The 19224-nt window shown below is 40.2% G+C and overlaps 1 protein-coding gene across 16 annotated transcripts in view; it reads right to left on the reverse strand.

The window, feature by feature from the left end:
• SYNE1 (spectrin repeat containing nuclear envelope protein 1) overlaps window positions 1-19224 on the reverse strand; it is a 495794-nt gene that overhangs the window by 92259 nt on the left and 384311 nt on the right. For all 16 annotated transcript variants that reach the window (XM_055536003.1, XM_055535999.1, XM_055535996.1 and 13 more), the window contains 10 exons: window positions 18950-19120; window positions 16854-16987; window positions 16030-16234; window positions 14189-14371; window positions 13490-13636; window positions 11215-11369; window positions 10332-10479; window positions 8997-9091; window positions 4980-5214; window positions 2669-2863 (listed from right to left, as the gene is read on the reverse strand). In XM_055536003.1, the coding sequence (XP_055391978.1) occupies window positions 2669-2863; window positions 4980-5214; window positions 8997-9091; window positions 10332-10479; window positions 11215-11369; window positions 13490-13636; window positions 14189-14371; window positions 16030-16234; window positions 16854-16987; window positions 18950-19120 (1668 nt within the window). The remainder of the gene's footprint in view (window positions 1-2668; window positions 2864-4979; window positions 5215-8996; window positions 9092-10331; window positions 10480-11214; window positions 11370-13489; window positions 13637-14188; window positions 14372-16029; window positions 16235-16853; window positions 16988-18949; window positions 19121-19224) is intronic.

The raw sequence follows: 19224 nt of genomic DNA on the forward strand, positions 1-19224 counted from the left end.
CCTGGCCTCCCCTCCCCCTCCCACAACTTAAATTACTGAGTTCCAGAGAAGGCAATGGCACCCCACTCCAGTACTCTTGCCTGGAAAATCCCACGGACGGAGGAGCCTGGTAGGCTGCAGTCCATGGGGTCACTAAGAGTCGGACACAACTGAGTGACTTCACTTTCACTTTTCACTTTCATGCATTGGAGAAGGAAATGGCAACCCACTCCAGTGTTCTTGCCTGGAGAATCCCAGGGAAGGGGGAGCCTGTTGGGCTGCTGTCTATGGGGTCACACAGAGTCGGACACGACTGAAGTGACTTAGCAGCAGCAGCAGCAGAGACAACTTGAGTTGTTTTTAGTCATCAGCCTAGTGCCAAATCCTGCTACATTTCTCTTCACATTATTCTTTGGACTATCTTTCATCACCAGTCTTTTCCTGTCTGAGTTCTTTCTATCTTTTCTCCTGATGCCTTATTTTCACCACAGCAACACACTGTTGCTATTTCAACTCTCTTCTTTGAGACCTAATGGCCACCTTACGTCCTTGCTCATAATGTCTTTTGGTTTCTAAATGAACTAACAGTTTGGCCCAAACTTTTCATTTTTTTAAAAAAAATTCCTTCAGGGAACTTCCTAGAGTATATAACCACATTCCTTCTTCCCATTCACCAGAAAGAACAAAAACAAAACCCAAAAGTCCCAGCTGTCTGTTTTGGACAGAATTGTTCCAATTCCCCTTTATTAAAATATCTTGGTGTTTCCAGGCTATGCTTTGTTCATCAATGCTAAGCACAGTTAGGGCAGATAACAGACTCTCTTTCTGCTTAAGCTGAACAACATTCTCAATTAAATCATCTCACACACTGAAATCTCTCAACATGTGGGCAAGGAATGTTCACTGATCTAAAAAGAGAAAAGGTCAGCTTTTATTCTTTATAACGGAATTAAGAGGTAATTGTGAAGGTGGTAAACACACAGGCATAGACTTATGATGCCTGTGTTTCTGGCGTATTTACTCAGTATTCAGTTAGAAGCGAAAATAGGTAAGCATCATGGCTGTGGTGAAAAGATACAGTAAAATGAGACTGTATAAACATTAGAATTCAGCCCAATAAATTTTTTCTCAGGCAACTAGGATCTAATGTATGATCCAAAAATAAAAAATACAACTTTAACAAGAGAATAGGGATTCCCCTTCCCAAAGATGGATTAGATTCTAAAGCTATAACCAAGAGTTTTACTAAATGAATTATAAGGAAATAACTAAATGTTATGGTCTGCAAACATTTATCAAAGCGGATATTTTATATGCCAACGAACAACAGACAAAGCAAATGAAATGACTCAGCCATCTCATCTTAGTCAGTCTTAGAAATGTGTCCAAAAGTCAATCACAAATAAAGAAAAAATATATGATTAACATGCTCTGTACAGAATGATTTACAATGTTTTTAATCCTTTCCTGAAAGCCAAAAAAGAAGAAAAAAGAATTAGGCATATTCTATTACTGATGAATTGCAGTGTGTGCAAATAATGATTCTCTAACATATGTTGGGTGGCATTTTTGATTCATTGCTTCCTGCACAGAAGGTAATATATTATTCAATAAAATTCAGTAGAAAAAAAAATGAGTGTGCAAACATTAAGTATTCAGAGAAAAAAAAGCAAAATGTGTTTTATTAACTTTATTATTATTACCTTTGATCCAAAAACAGACAGGCCAAATTTAATAAATGACCTCATTAAAGTGCTGGTGATTATCAATGTATATTAAACTTTGGTATTTAGTCATGTTCGGTTTCAAAATGTTAATAATCTCAACAATAATTACCATCATTTGTTGAGTACTCAGTGTGTACCAAGTATTTTGATACATAATTCACTTTCATTATTTCATTAAATCTTCACAATGTCTTATGAAAGAGATGTGATCATACCCACTCTACAGATTAGGAAACTGAGGCTTTGAGAGGTTGAGTTTGCCAGGCTACCTTGTTTCTTATGGTTTTAACTTGGGTTTATCTGAGTTTAGAGCCCCATGCCTTCATTCAACTGCTGATTTAATTGTCTTATGCAAAGAATTGGAAAGTGAGGGAGAAAAGCACATTGTGGGAGGTCTGATAAATCTACATTTCCCTAAACTTTCTGTATGATCAGCATGCTGTCTGTATCCAACTACAGGCTTAATATACCTCCTGGAGATTTTATCTTACAGCAACTTGCTTGGATAAGCTAAGATCAAATCAAGAGTGTCTTCTTGGATAGTTTTTCCCTTGCTATAAAAGAAGAGATATCAATCTCGAAAACCACTTTAGAGTCTTAGATTAGGGAGTGGAATCTGCTCTTTGCATTCTTGTCTGGATTTATAAAGTCATCTCATGGCTTCTGGCTTAGCACTGACCATGAATCAAGAGTTCATCACTTGGACGGTCTTATTAGATTTAAAACTACTTTGTTGGGGGATTTTCCTGAAAGACAAACTGCTGAAGATTGGGAAACTTTTCCCCTTGAGGCAAGACAGGACAAAGTCTTAAACGAGACACAGGGGACAAAATACTGCAAGGTCTGATGTAATGATCAGCATTATTTGATTCACAGGATAAATGACATTGAGGAAGCAGCACAACTATTACAAGGGCATTTTAAACCACACGAGGCCCATAGGAGGGAAGAGCTGAACTTACCTGCAGCAAGCCAGCCAGTTTTTTCTTCTGCTCCTCCAGACACACACTTGCTGACTTCCATTTCTCTTGGATCTCAGCGAGTTCAGCCTGCAGGGTGGCCTCAGCCCCGCTGTCGGCCGAAAGCAGAAGCTGCTTGCCAGCCTCCACAGTGAGGATGTAGCTACCTTGTTGCCGCAGGAACACTTTTTCTTTGAACTGAAAGGAACCGGAGATTTTTGACTTTCTCATTCTTCTCTTCACCATATCCCCGTTATAAGTGTTTTTAAATAATCCTAAATTTCTGCATCCATAACATGCTTTTTTCCCCCCAAAGCTTTACTGACCCTATACTTTGGGCCCAAGTGAAGGAACATATAAATAAATGAGAATTCCACAGACAGGGCTTAGTTTCTGTTGCCAACTTTTAAACAGTCATGATGCAACAGGAAGACTTCTCTATGCTGCTGCTGCTGCTGCTGCTAAGTTGCTTCAGTCGTGTCCAACTCTGTGCGACCCCATAGACGGCAGCCCACCAGGCTCCGCCGTCCCTGGGATTCTCCAGGCAAGAACACTGGAGTGGGTTGCCATTTCCTTCTCCAATGCATGAAAGTGAAAAGTGAAAGTGAAGTCGCTTAGAGTCGTGTCCGACTCTTAGCGACCCCATGGACTGCAGCCCACCAGGGTCCTCCGTCCATGGGATTTTCCAGGCAAGAGTACTGGAGTGGAGTGACTTCTCTATGAAGTTGACTTCTCTATGAGGCTAATGCAAAGAGACACAGAGGGATGTCTGACCCACTTGGAGGGCACAGTGAGGCTTTTTCAAGAGGCAAAAGCCTCATGAGTCTTGAAAGACAAAGGGATACAACCAGATGAAGGAGGATCTGGTGTGATGAGGCCAGGAGTCAGGGAGAGAACACCTTCCGCACAGAGAAATAAGGATGGGCAAACTCACTCAAGAGTATAAATTATGAGGAGTTCAGGACACTAGACTCAGTTGTCAGTGGCTAGAATGTAGGATGTCTATAAGTGAGTGGTGTTAGATAAGGCAAGACCAGACCTTGAAGAGAAGATTGATTTTTATAGTAAAAGTGACTGAGATTCATGGAAGAGTATTAAGCCATCAGGTAGAAAATGGAGTGGAAGAAAGTCATATATCGGATACCCTAAGACATGTTAGGGTTTCTCTGGTGGTTCAGTGGTGAAGAAAGTGCCTGCCAATGCAGGAGATGCAGGTTCGATCCCTGGGTCTGGAAGATTCCCTGGAGAAGGAAACGGCAATCCACTCCAGTATTCTTGCCTAGAGAATTCTATGGACAAAGGAGCCTGGTGAACCACAGTACATAGAGTTGCAAGAGAGTGAGTCAGCATGATTTAGAGACTAAACAACAATAACAAAGATAGGTTAGGAAGCGCTTGCCTATTTAGGGAAGAAATCATGACCACCTAATCTAAGGCAGTGGCAGTGGGGATGAAGACTTGAGGGATATAAGATTCAAGAAGCATGAGAAAAAAGGAGAGTAGAGCTCTAGAAGGACTCTAGGGTTGCTGATGGATATAGACCAGTGATAACATTTCCTTGGTTTGGACACATGGAGTGGATTGATAGAGAGTGGTTGGTTCAGGGATCATAGATGCTATTAGAACCCACCAAGTATATTATGTCTGTGATGCAGATAAAGCTAAAAGGTGGCTGGATGCATAAATTGGAGGCTCAGGAGGTGAATGTGACCAGAAGATCCAAAGTGACCCTTCTTTCCTGGTAGGGAGCAGTGGAAACCATGTGTAGAGATGGGGTTTCCCAGCGAAGCGAGGAGGAGACAGGAAGCAAGAGAATGACCTTTAAGAAAGAGGAGTCCACGAAATATACTGGGAGGGACCGATGAGAGGATGAGGAGGTCTCTATTTAAAAGGCTGGAGTCCCAAACTCCCAGGTGGTGAAAGTAAGGGGAATGGACAAACAGCCCACCCAGGGCTGATCCTTTCACCTTTTCTGGAATATTTAAGGTTCATGTTTAAACGGCTCATGAGTAAAATATGTATTATCAATGCCAGGTTTCCCTGTCCTTGCCACTGCATTTCCATCCAAGCTGGGACTCACTGAGCTGCTGAGAGGGCATTGGGGGTGAAGTGCAGGCAGTCTTTGAAGAAGGTGGGACTTTCACTGTTAAATATGGACTCTGTAATGGATCATTTTGTACATTTCTGCGGACATTTGAGAACAATGCTTGTTGCCATTCCAGTGCCACTCTAGAATCCTGAAGAACCGGGGTTAGGGTAAAGCATGCAGTGAACACACAGAAGAGGTTTAAAAATAGCCTGCTTTGCACCTTACCTGCACTTGATCAAAGAGGGCCCTTGCCTGCTGCAGTGGTATCTGGACACTGCCCAGATCACTCACGGGCAGACAGGACACCTCCACCAGCCATTTACGGAGCTTTTCTGCCATCTCCCTGTAGCGCTGCCACTGGTGGATCTGGCTGTCAATGATGCCCCGCCTCTGCTGGGCCCGGCGGATCACCCCCTGCCACTGATTACTGAGGAGGGTCAGTTTCAGGTTGAACTCATCCCTGGTGAAGAAATAATTACATAAGGAAAACCATTGTTATCCTGATGAAAGTGTTGTAAAAGTGTAAGCTGCTCAGTCGGGTCCAACTCTTTGCCACCACATGGACTGTAGCCCAGCAGGCTCCTCTGTCCATGGAATTCTCCAGGCAAGAGTACTGGAGTGTGTAGCCATTCCCTTCTCCAGGGGATCTTCCTGACTCAGGGATCAAACCCAGGCCTCTTGCACAGAAGGCAGATTCTTTACCATCTGAACCACCAGGGAAGCCCCATCTAGGATAGAGTTCTTCATATATCATGCTGTGATCTACTGTCAGCTCTACTGAATGTAATTTAAAAAATTAATAAGCAGTTAAACTATCGGTCCACCAGGACTTCCCTGGTGGCTCAGATGGTAAAGCGTCTGCGGGACGCTTTACATGCGGGAGACCCGGGTTCGATCCCTGGGTTGGGAAGATCTCCTGGAGAAGGAAATGGCTACCCACTCTAGTACTCTTGCCTGGAAAATCCCATAGATGGAGGAGCCTGGTAGGCTACAGTCCATGGGGTTGCAAAGAGTCGGACACAACTGAGCGACTTCACTTTCACTTTATTAGTTTGCAAACAGTGTGTCAGAATAGGTGGACATATCTGTAAGGTCACTGTCATTCACTCCGAGTGCACGAGAGGGGATAGAACATAAGACAGCGGCTTCAGTGGAAACGACCCCCTGGACACGCCCAGCACGTGGCAGCATCTTAAGTATGCCACGGCAGGAGAAAGTGAGGAGACCAGCTTATTTACAACCTCTGTCTCCAGCTACAATTATAAACCACTTTGGATGAACAAAACTGGGTTATTTTAGCTAGAATCATAAACCACTTGGATAAAATTATGTTGTTTAAAAATACTTGAAAAACTGTACTCCATAAACTCTCACTATTCCCTCACAATAGACAGCCCTAATCTTTAGCAAATTATTTCACATTCTAAAACATCCCTTCTACATTTTAAGCCCACTTTACCCGTTCTTAGAAAAATGTAAACTATCTAATCATCATTTTTGAATAAAGGTTGTCCATATACTTAGAGACATCAAATTTTATTTAAGCTTTCTCAATATCAGGCTGACTAATCTCAGAACTTTTAGTTGCTTCTTCCTACCTCTGTGTTTCCTAACTTTAAAAAATGTTGGTAGGTTTTTTTTTTTTTTTTAATTATGTTTCTTTAGCAGCCAACTGTGGCTCTAGAACTGGTTTGTCCAGTATCAAATAGACTGGGTTTCTTTGTAGATAATGGTGCTAGTCACACATTTTAGTAGTAAAGTGTAACATTACTTGCTCTTTCTCTATGTTACTCATTTTGCTTTTCTTTCCTCTTGCAGATGGGTTCTAATCTGAATTAGATTTATTATTCTGGACTCCTATATTCTTGATATATTACCTAGGGCTACTATAAACTTCGGTTTCCCTGGTGGCTCAAACAGTAAAGAACCCGCCAGCCAATGCAGGAGATTTAAGAGACATGGGTTCCATTTCTGGGTAGGGATGATCCCCTGGAAAACGGACTACTCACTCCAGTATTCTTGCCTGGAGAACTCCATGGACAGAGGAGCCTGGAGGGCTACAGTCCACAGGGTCACAAAGAATTGGACATGACTGAGCGACTAACACACACACTAAAAACTTTGATTTTGTAACCAAATGTGTTATTCAGTGCTTCTGTTTTTGAAAGAAAATTCTGATGTTTATAATCTATTTACAATAGAACTAAATATGAAGAATTAAAAAAGTAATAACAGTTAAACTATCAGTGTTTGCAAACAGTGAGTGTATCAGAATAGGTGGACGTATCTGTAAGGTCAAATATGATGAATTAGGTTCATGACACTTCCTTAAAAGATGCAAGCATCCGTCATCTCTGACAATGTCTAACTCCAGGCCTTGAGGATGTTCTGTAAGAGTACCATACATATTGTTTCCCTATCAGCTAGCATTCAGGGTCTCTCTGGAGCCTCATCTTCACTTTGTAGAACTAAGCTGTCTGGAGCTATCTGACAGCATGAGGAACTACTCAAAACATGACACTGGGCTCAGTGCTGAACCTGAACTCTCAAAACCAAACGTATAAACAAACCTTTAAAACACAATACATTGGTAATCTAGGACCTCTCTTATTTATCAACATGCTCGCATCTGAATTTTTTTTTTCCTACTAGCAACGTTCAAAATTATTCTCAGGTCCAATCCTCATATTTTCATCTCCTTCGTGTTTTTCCCTGCTAACATTTAAAATTTAATAGATGTTGGCTTGCACATGAATTTTAAATTTTATTTTACTTAATGATGTGAGCTTTTATAATATTGTCACAGAGAAGGGAGGATAAAGCAAAAGATAAGTTGATTGCATTTGAGTATGTCTTATTCTAAAGGCCTTAAATTCTTAGTTAAGCTCACATTTAAGTTTGGCTTCCTTAGAATAAATATGGCATCAAATTTTGTTGTTCCAAGTTTAACCATGAAAATCTTTCATGTACTTCCAAAGAAATATCCACTTAAGACTAAAATTGGTTCCAAAACATGAAAAAAAACCCAACACACTCTTAATCAAAATAATGACTTATTTTCTATTTTGTGTGTGTGGGGAGGACTAAGTTAATTATAATCACAACTAGACTCTTGAGAGTCCCTTGGACTGCAAGGAGATCCAACCAGTCCATTCTGAAGGAGATCAGTCCTGGGTGTTCTTTGGAAGGACTGATGCTAAAGCTGAAACTCCAACACTTTGGCTACCTCATGCAAAGAGCTGACTCATTGGAAAAGACTCTGATGCTGGGAGCGATTAGGGGCAGGAGGAAAAGGGGACGACAGAGGATGAGATGCCTGGATGGCATCACCAACTCGATGGACAAGAGTTTGGGTGAACTCCGGGAGTTGGTGATGGACAGGGAGGCCTGGTGTGCTGCGATTCATGGGGTTGCAAAGAGTCGGACATGACTGAGCGCCTGAAGTGAACTGAACTGAACTGGTCCTAATTATGGAAAAGACATACAAATGTGATAAAAGAAACGAGGTTTGTATTCCAAATATCACCATAGAAAATTGATTGGGTAGAGTAAATACTGTTCCTAGGAAAGGTAACACAAGACGAAGCTGCCAATTCACATACCATAAATTTAAAAAGGGGCTAGATTTTACTCTGTATTTTTAATACAGAGATACTTTGCTTAGCAATAAAGAGAAAGCAGGGTTTCAGACTGAGTGTAATCTGACTTAAGGTAGCAAGCCATTTCCAAATCATGGTAAGGGAAACCTGGCTTTTCCTGAGTAAAAACCAGGTACATGAGGGCTAGGCTTGATTCTGTTGCTACTTAGTTATGTGATCTTGGTCAAATGAGTTCACGTTTCTGGGCCTCAATTTTTCATTTGTAAGTAAGAGAGATGGTCTAGTGACCTCTGTGCTACTCTGAGGAATAAAATTTCTGCAACTGTATGAGAATATTACCAGCATCTGTTGACACATCATTGACACAATTCATTCTGATCTATTTTAATTCCAGTCTTCTCCAGACCACTAGCAAAGATTGGCTAGGTGATTTCCAATTACTCTATGTCCTTCATATAACACAACAGAGGTTCTTTAAAAAGATTCAATACTCAGTCATTTCAGCGGTTCAGACAAGTCCTTCCTCTAATTACTGAGGGTCCTTTGTGGGACACTTGCTTTAGGCATATATTCTCTAATCTGCTCAAAGAAAATGACTAATTTACTGGAACCTTTCTTTGTGATACAATATCAAAGATCCTACCTGTCATCAACTTGACCTTGTTCTAGAAGGTGCTGTCCATCAAAAATGATTGAGTGCAAAATCTGCTGACGGCTGAACATCTCTGCTTGAAACAACTGTTATTTAAAAAAAAAAAAAGAAAAACATAATTTAGAGTTCCTAATTTTACTGACCAGTTCTCCAAAAACTTTCCAAAAATTCTGGTTTAAGCAAGACTATGAAAAACACTTCCAGATGAATCAGGCTGTATTAATATATAAAATCCTGCAAGGTAAGAACATTTTAAAAACTATCCATTAAGATAAACTTAAAGATACAGTTTAGTTTTTGTTTACTAAGACTGTGACTAAAAGTATAATTATGTTTCCCTTCTTTCTTTCAAAATCACCCAATAAAGTTAGTTAATACATAATTTGTATTCTGGTTTATTTTATATGCAGAATACAGTCCATTTTTAGACAGAATAGTTCTAAAACCTTTTAAAAAGTTGAAGAATGGAAAAAATCCACCATTTTTAATAAACTCATTGTTTTTCAATTTAGCTTAGTTAATAAAATTGTTTCACCACTAAGACTTTCAAATTTTCACTGTTTTTTAAACAGGTTTATTGAGATAGAATTCTATATCATATAATTCATCTGATTAAAGTGTGCAATAATTTTTCTTATATTTACAGTTATACAACTATCACCACAATCAATTTTAGACTATTTTCACAATGCCTTCCCAAAGCTCCATACTCATCAGCAAGTTTCCAGCTTTTAGCTTTTCTCTGCCCTAGGAATCCTGGATCTCCGTTTGTGTGTATTTCATAAACACATGGAGCAACTTAGTTACACTAGAAAACAGCAAAATAGAGGCTAACAGCAAATTTATTAATTTGCTTTCCGGATCTAATTCACTCTAGATGTTTCTTGAGAAAGAATTATAATGCAATTTGATCAGGAAGTACACTGGGAGATGTTTGGTAGCTTGATTTTCTAGTATAAAACATGTATGTGCTTTTTAAAGAACTCACAATTTTAATTTATTAGAGATTTTTGACCAAAGTGTAATCTCTAAGCAACTAGCCTCAGAAATATTATTGTAGTCTGTAACTCAACTTGGAAATTACCTTACCGTAATTCTGACATGATACCTTGCAGGATATTGAAGCCTGTCCCATGCTTATAACCAATCACATTTTTGGGATTAAGATATCAAAACTTCAAGCTTAAAAAAGACGACAAAAACATTGCATGCATTTGAGCAGACTTGGCGCACAGTACAGGTCTTTCTTCCACATGGCATTTTTTGCAGCATCTTTCAAAGGCCTAACACTGTTTTATCAGCCAAAACAGTACTGGCATAACTTACCTCATGTGCTCTCTGCTGCTCCAAAAGATGCTGATAATTGCCTGAAATCTCTACTGCTAACTTTTGTTCCGTTTGAACTAGGAATTCCATCCATGTTTCACATTTTTCCAAGAAAGTCTGATGTTGTAGCAAAAATGACTGTAACTTACTGACAGAACGAAAGAAAAAGAATGACAATGTTGCTGCTTTTTTCTTATGCCTGTAGCACATAAAACTAGATTAAATATTCTCTGCCTCCAATTTTAATTTGACCTCTACAAAGCTCTCCCATGAGGTAGTAAGTGTTTTAAAAAATAAAAAGAAAACTGAAGAAAAATGTTTTAATGATAAAATTATATATCTTTTACATATTCTTATATAAAGGGCTTCCCTGGTGGCTCAGAAGGTAAAGCATATATAAAAGCTTTATTTTTTGATAAAAACAAGATTAAACATTCCTCAGTACATTCAACATGGGAAACCGTATCACAATTTGAGTTGCCCACTTTTAGTTCAAATTTTGTATCACTGGAAAGACCTAGAATGTATGCTATGCTATGCTAAGTCGCTTCAGTCGTGCCCGACTCTGTGCGACCCCATAGACGGCAGCCCACCAGGCTCTGCCGTCCCTGGGATTCTCCAGGCAAGAACACTGGAGTGGGTTGCCATTTCCTTCTCCAATGCATGAAAGAGAAAAGTCAAAGTGAAGTCGCTCAGTCGTGTCTGACTCTTAGTGACCCATGGACTGCAGCCTACCAGGCTCCTCCATCCATGGGATTTTCCAGGCAAGAGTACTGGAGTGGGGTGCCATTGCCTTCTCCGCTAGAATGTATAAATATACACAAATCATGAACTATCTGTACAGATATTTCAGAGTAGCCAAAACATCTCTGGGTTACGCTACCTGAATCTTTCCGTAGTCTGGGAGGAGATCAGAGACCAGTGCCGATTGAGATTCTGCATCCTTTTGATTTCTTTATCATTCAGGGGCAGCCTGTATCCAAGCTCATTCAGACGGTCTAAATCTGGGACCATGCTGCTGAATTTCAGCATCTGTCCCTGGAAGCAAGATGCAAAAGTAGGTTTAGCACCACGGTCAGAAAAGGCAGAGGACTTTCAGAGTGGACAGTGAACTTCTGATTTCAGGGAGAAGCTGGTCTTTGGTCTCCTCTGTGTTTCTAGGCATCCACTTGCCATCTCCAGAGTTGCACAGAAAGCAAAACGGCACCTCCCCATCAGCTTTCAGCGCTGCTGCTGCTACTGCTGCACGGCTACTCTCTGTCCTTTATTGAACACTTTGTAGTTTACATGTGTTATTTACTTGCATCATTTACTCAGCAGTAATGCTTGCTTGAACTGATAAAGGATGAAAATTGTGTTGATGACTGAAAAAACTTATTTCCTACCCTTTATATGTCATTTATCCGTGTTAATCTGCTCCACTATTATTTAATAATAATAATAATAGTTATAGCAGCAATAGCTAACATTTATTGAGCCCTTATAAACAAAGTACTGTTGCAAGAGCTTTATAGATAATAACTCGTTTTATCCTCAAAACAATTCCATAAGGTAAGAACCACTACTATTCCTGATTTACAACAAGAAATATGAGGCACAGACTCTTTAAGGAAATTGCTTAAGACCACCCAGCTTGTGAGAGAGCCAGATAAGCAACATTTGATGGGTTCTCCCTGGATACAACACAAACTCACTTAAGCTCTGAAATTACTATGTGTCATCTCAACAGCTTCAGCTTTAGTTTCTTGACCCCAACCCCTAAGTTGGGGAGACTCAACTGAGAAAGCAGTTTATGCTTTCTGGTCTCCTTTGTCCCTCCACACACAGGACAAAGCTGCCTGTCCTGCCTTTCCCTGTGGGCATCCTTAACTCCATCGAGGAAACTGGCTATAGGAAGAAGAAAAGGTCAGGCCACCTTTGGCTGTGTGTTTCCACTTTACGTGCTCTGAAAAAAGGCTCATCACCCTGAGAGGGAATAAATCTTTCCAACTGTCAAAGCCAAAAGCAACCTGCTAGATGCCAGAATTTCCACGGGTACGTATCAGCAGTGAACAAAACTGACACGGTGCTCACAGAGTGTAAGACACTATTCCAGTAGTGGAGAGAACAGTAGTTAATTGCATGAGTGTCATTAGAAGATATGACGAAACTCTGAAGAAAAAGAACAGTGGGTCTGACAGTGTATTGCTGGGGAGCCTGATCATGGACAGAAGGGGAGGCTTTCTGAGAGCGCCATTGAACAAAAGGACCAGGAACTGATTCCTTTTGGTGGGCATGGAGTTGGTGGGGATAAGGAATGAATTCCAGGAAGAAGGAAGCCAGGGCACATCTTCCCCAGAGACGCTGGGAAACATCGCAGCTCCCAAATGGCTGGAGAGTGACAGGGACAGTGGTGAAGATGAGATCCTTAGGAGGGTGGAAGCTGGGTATTTCTGGTCTTGATACTTCACCACATCTTTATCCTGAGAGCAATGCGAACCCATAGAGGGTTTAAGCAGAGGGATAATATAATAATAAAAATGGGCAGGTCTATTGTATTATTTTACTTACTTTAATATAGTTCATAATTAAGTAAATCCCTGCAAAAGGTAAAGATCATTGTAGCATTATGGGTTGGAGGGAGAGAGAGAGATTCAAGGAGGTCCATGGAGGTTGAAGCTTGGCCTTGGCCCCTGAGAGAGACTGGGCAACTTGAACTGGGAGCGGATGAAGGTAGCGATGAAAGGCTTAAGAACATGGACAGAGGTCATGGACTAAGTGTGAGGAGGGACCAGAGGGAGGAGGAAGAAGAATGAGATGCAGACATAGCACTGCTCCTGGGGTCCCCCATCACGGACCATGACATCTGCTGTGGTCACAAACATCACTCCTCTCACGAGAAAAGGAAAGCAGAGCTGGCAAAAATTCTCTTGGGAACAAATGGCAGGCCTATGTCAGGAGTTTTGAGTTACCCTTAAGATTCTGAGCATATAAACCTGGGGGACTTTTCTGGCACACCAGTGATTAAGACTCTGTGACTACACTGTAGGGGGCATGGGCTCGATTCCCTGGTAGAGGAAGTACAATTTTAAACAATTAAAATGCACATGCTTGGCCAAGATAAAAAAAAGAAGCAGCAGCAGAAGCTAGATCTGGGATGAGGATTTGAACACACTTACCTTCAGCTCCTCCATCCTTTCCTGGATGGTCGAGAGGTCAGAGGAGTGGCTAGGGTCCTGCCCTTGTAGTATTTCTTCAGCTTCTACTATCCAGGTCTCCAAAGCTTCTAAACTCTTGGTAAAGGTTTCATAGTCAAGAACGCCAGCCTTTGTTTCCACAAAAGAAAATTGGTATTTAGAAATCTAGTGAAAGGGCAAGTGGATGTTAAAATTATTTTTCATATTCTTGCATCAAATTGCCATTCTCCAGATGTCATTTCTAAAAAGACAAGGTTGCCATGATTTACACTTTCTTCTTTGTATTTATGTAATTTTCCTAAAGCTTAGAATTACTTCTATGTACCATTAATTAACCAATTAAAGTTTTTTAAAAATACATTATCAAGAGAGATATATTGATTCTTACAAAAGCTTATGTAAACATGAGTGTTAACATTAAAGTTACTTAACATTTATTAATTGAACACATTTTACCAAGGGAAAAAAAATCACTGATTTTAGGGCAAAATTACATGGTAGAGAACAGGGCAAGACGCCCAGCTTTCTTTGACCCCACTGGAACTTTCAAATTTGTTTATTTTTAAATTTTTTGATCTTGAAGGAAGCATTGTTTGATGATGAAAGTTCTCCTTTTCCTATTTATGGCCAGGTTTTACAGGATGCCTAATTCATAACACCTGCTGAATATAAGCTCTGTACCTGTAACACAGTCTGCTGTTTGCAGAGAGCCTGTTCGAGGGCATGTAATTGTTGCCTCAAAGAGACCCAATCGGATTGAATGGCTGATGCTGCCGAAGCGTCCACTTGTTGCTTGAGTTGCCCTCCCAGCTCATGAAGAACTACAAGAGAATCCTGAATCGGCCCCAATCCTTTGAGGAGGTCCTACAGAAGACGAAAATATGCTCATCATGAAACAACAGGTTAAGTGTACTCATTATTGTAAACAATTACAGACACTCATTCTTATTTGTCCAATTATTACACTAAATAACCTCCCCCTGAAGGGGGGGAAAAAATCAAGAACTGAATTCCATTTTTAAAAACGTGTGTATTAACATAAAAAAGTGCTATTCTGATTATAAAAGCCACATAGGTTCCTTATAAGACATAGAGGAAATGCAGAAAAACTTACATAAAGAAGAAAAAAAATTATCTACAAGTATAGCCAATAACTAGAAATATTTTGGCAGTTTTCTTTTTTTTTTCCCCTTGCCTCTTCATGTAATTGACATCAAGTTGAAAATCCAGTGCTACATTTTACCTTCTAGGACTTAACATTAGACACACAAGGGAGCAGCTGTATGTGTGGTCACACCATAGTGGTTACAGTACCCCCCTCCCTGGCCGGGGGGCTCAGAAGCCTAGGTACGGCTCTGTGAGCAGCAGCAAGAGTGGACTCCATCCTTTTCCGCGGCATCTCTCGCCTCCATGCTTTGTGGGACCCTCGTATATACTCCAAATTATAAGCTGGTGGAAATTCCCTGTTTCAGTTCCATCTACCACTTGGGGATGACAACTGACTGGTTCTTCTGCCTGTTTCTGATGACTCACAGATAGATGGAAAGAGCAGAGCCTGCCTGGGGCGTCAGTGAGAGGGGAAAAACACAGGGCAACTTTAATCCTGACACAGAGATCAGAAAATTCACAGCCATCATTTGGCGCCCTGACTGTAAAACAAGTATCTCTCAACTCAGGAGGACTGAAAATGGAAAATGACAAATCTCATAAAGATGAGCTATGTGGAAAGAGAAAAAAAAAAACAACACTGAATTAACTTTACGGTAAAACTTAAACTCTAGCTTTCAAGGGATTATTCATTTTTCATGTGAAGGCCTTAGAACGAGTTAAACTTTTATTTATGTGTCTTTTATAACCTGCCTAATTCTAATAAACTGATTTGGGAAAGTTTATAAGAAGGTCTTTGAAATAAGTTCATTAAAATAAAGACAAATGGGGGAAACAGTAAGAGGCATGTGATAAGTGAAACAAGAGAAGAATAGTTCCTGAAAACTTTAAGTAGGTTATTGGCAGCTGCAGTGAAAAAGAGAAATATTAAAAAGCTATTAAAAAGAAGTATACTCATAAATCAGGAGAGAAAGACTTCTTCTTACCATTAAGTTCTTAGAAGAAATTATTGTGTTGAGGCTTACATAAGAGATAATGGCCCTAACTGGACGATATCTTTTAACAGTGGATTTTTAAAAGATGTAACATTACTTTTCATACGGTCATTTCTTATATTGACCATCTCTGTAAAAACAGAGATCCTTAAGTCTATCACATGGACTGTATTCCATTAGGAAAAATGGGAAAATGACTCTTTAAAAAGAAAGCAATGGGAGGGGATCTCTTTAACTCTGATACATGTGCAACTGTGTTCTGAAAACCTAGCAGGCTCTCTGATATTGGAAACAATTATTTTTGGAAAGCTGTCCCACATAGAGCCATAACAAAAGCTTACACACAGCAGCACTTGCCCTGTTAAACTCGAGAAGTCTAAGCCTGGCAAGTTGAGAACTCGAGATAGTTCTTGAACATACATTGCAATCTTGGATCCAGGTGGCAACTTCGTCATCACCGATGTCCTTGTCGGTGGCTGCCTTCAAGAACTCGTTGGTTCGTCCCTCCTGCTGTTGAACTGTAGCAGCACATTGTTTGAAGTAGTCCTTGTATCTCTGCCAAAGCTGAAGTAGGGCCTTGCTGGCACGCAGCTGCTCGGCAATCTCTTCCAGCAAGTTATTCCATCTGGAAACGATAGCCAACACTCATGGGTTGATTCCCACCTCTCACCAAATGCTGTTATTTGCTATTTTATTTTTCATGATCCTGGTTCATGTGAATATGGAAATAATGCAGATGTCTCATTTCTATTTAACGTAATAAAAAGTAACATTTCACAGTCATATTTCAAGGGTAGATAGTAGAAAAGGGGTCAATCTTGGGGTATATTGCAGTTATAATTCCTTTCCAAATGTCTTCACTGCATTTATGTGTGTGTGTGTGTGTGTGTGTGTGTGTGTGTGTGCAGTCATAGCCCGCCAGGCTCCTATGTCCATGTAATTCCCCAGGCAAGAATATTAGAGTGGGTTGCCATTTCCTTCTCCAGGGGATCTTCCTGACCCAGGGATTGAACCCAGGTCTCCCATACTATAGGCAGATTTTTTTTTTACCAATGAGTCACCTGAGAAGCCCCATCTTCACTACATTTGTTTCTCCTTAAATTCATTTTGTGAAAATAAAAACATTAATAGAATAGAGCCTATAAGACTCAAGTTCAAAATGCTAGGGTTTAATTGTATCATTATTTATAATTAGATTGTGATATAAATAATGAGCAACAGTGTAAAACCAGCATATTCCATACCTCATGTTGACTTCTTTTAGTGTATTAGTAAGAGTTTCTGTCACAGGTGGGTGACATTCTTTTAAAAGTTGATTGGTCACAGAGCCAAATTTCTGCAAGCTCTTTTCCTGTTTTTCTAGATCATCTTGAAGATTCTGCCCAAAGAAAAGGCCACAGATGACATGACAGGGTCTAAAAATGCTAATGATCAAATTTTGAAGTAATATAGCTGTTTTCACACAATATGAAAATATGCAAACACAAATACATAAACTGTGACTTCTGCCCCAATGTTTCGTAAGTTTCCTTTAGATAATCATTTTTCCTTTTTAATGAGTTTGTTCTTGTGAGTGTGAGGAGGGACTCTTAACAATTGAGCCTTGGAGTGGGATGGGTAATTCTGCCAGGAAAGTTCACACAGGGAGCCCCTGTTCATCATCCAGGAGGAAGCCATGGGGCTGGTGGGTGTGCAACTGTGGTTCTCTTTGCTGCTCAAGATCAAAATCCAGATCTATATTCTATCGCTTACCGAGAGCTGCTCTATCAGAAACTTCTAATAATGACAGTTTAAGATATCATAGCTTTTCTGCACGCGTGCATGCTCAGTTGCTTTGTCGTGACAGTCTGACTGTTTGTGACCCTGTGGACTGTAGTCCGTCAGGTTCCTCTGTCCATGGGATTCTCCAGGCAAGAATACTGAAGTGGGTTGCCATGCCCTCCTCCAGGGGATCTTCTCCACCCAAGGATCAAACCCGAGTCTCCTGTGTCACCAGAATTGCAGGCAAATTCTTTACCCACTGAGCCACCCAGGAAGTCCCATAGCTTTTCTGAGTACCATCTAAGTTCTAGCTCTGAGTGTTCTTCCTTGCAAAGGAAGCCTATAACCTCCAAGGTTATAGGCTTGGTGGAGTCTTCTACCAAGAACCAGTGAAGAAGGATATTTCCCAGGAAATGCTGAAGTGACAGATTCAGTTCTTAGTAAAACTCCTCAGGTAAACCAGGCTGCAAAAATCCACCCCTACCTGACACTGCTTTCTGGCTGCCATCAAATCAAAACATGAGGAATAGACCCCACGTCCTTTCATATCTTAAGGTAGAAGAGGTGAAACACAGAGTAGGCTAAATTAAAAGATATTTCTCCTCAAAGGTTTAAAATGTGTTTTTAAACTTACTAGTCTCAAAATAAGTTGTAATGATTTTTAGTATTTACAATAATTATTTAAGGTTTCATATAACTATATATAACTCATTTTATCCTTCCTGCCTCCTGCCTCACCTGAAAAAAGGGCATTCTCTTCAGCAAGTCTGCACATCAGATCAGCAACATATAAACTTTGATTGCCAAGTGAGGGATGTGAGCCGAGGTAAGGAGGGTCCATGCTGGGCTCTTGCTGACCCCTCATCCCTTAGGCCTGCCATGCCCATGCCATTGGCTGCACTATTCACCCAGGGAGAAAGATCAGTAGCAGGTGAAGAGTGCCCAGTGCCCAGGAACATAGGGGATGAAGGTAGCAATCAACTGAGGGCAGTGGCCCGAGTGAGGAGATTGTGCTCTTTAAGTCCAACAACAGCCATGTCCGTCTGGATGAAGGACATGATAACAGACACACAGGAAACAATGCAGCAAGTGCTAGAAAACGGGGATGACGTGTACGCATTGCAGAGACCACTGACATTCTGCTGAATGCAAAGAAAATAACTTAATGGTTTAAAATTTTACTCTTTTGCTATTTTTCTGTGTTCTTTTAAATCCCTTAGAATATGTTTAGAAAAGCAGGATTAAAAAAAGAGAAAGGGAAGACATAAAAGGCAGTGATAATAGATACAGAAGATGGATTTGGGAATAAAGTCATTTGATAAAATACATCCATCAGGATATTTATATAATTTAAAAACTCATTTAGTTATATACCAGCTACTCCAAAATCTGGTATCCACAGGCAAGTTTGATTATGTAACAAATAAAGCAAGTAAAATTAATTTTGAATATTTTGAAAATAATTAAATGCAAATAATATAGACCAACATTCCAGCACGATGTTTGAATTTGTTCACTTTTAAAAAAAATTTTCTCTAATTAAAAAGAATGCTAAGGATGAGGTCAATTCACTCCTTACCTGAAGACTGTCCACCTGAACTTGCACAGCTTCTAAAGAGCCAGTGAGTAGACAGAATCGAGAAAGAGAGTATCGGGCCTCCATGAGGCAACTGTTTATCTCATCAAACGCCACTTTATGATGGCCCCACTGGTCAAGCACGGATTTCAACAGGATCTTGAGTTGGCCAACCTTTCAGAAGAGACAGAGACTTCTTATAATTGCATACTATTTTACATGATAAAATATATTTTCCTTCGATGGAAAAGGCATTAACATTTAAGAACTTCACTGGG

This window comes from Bubalus kerabau, chromosome 9 (genome assembly GCF_029407905.1).
Source record: "Bubalus kerabau isolate K-KA32 ecotype Philippines breed swamp buffalo chromosome 9, PCC_UOA_SB_1v2, whole genome shotgun sequence".
NCBI classification, from domain to species: Eukaryota; Metazoa; Chordata; class Mammalia; order Artiodactyla; family Bovidae; genus Bubalus; species Bubalus kerabau.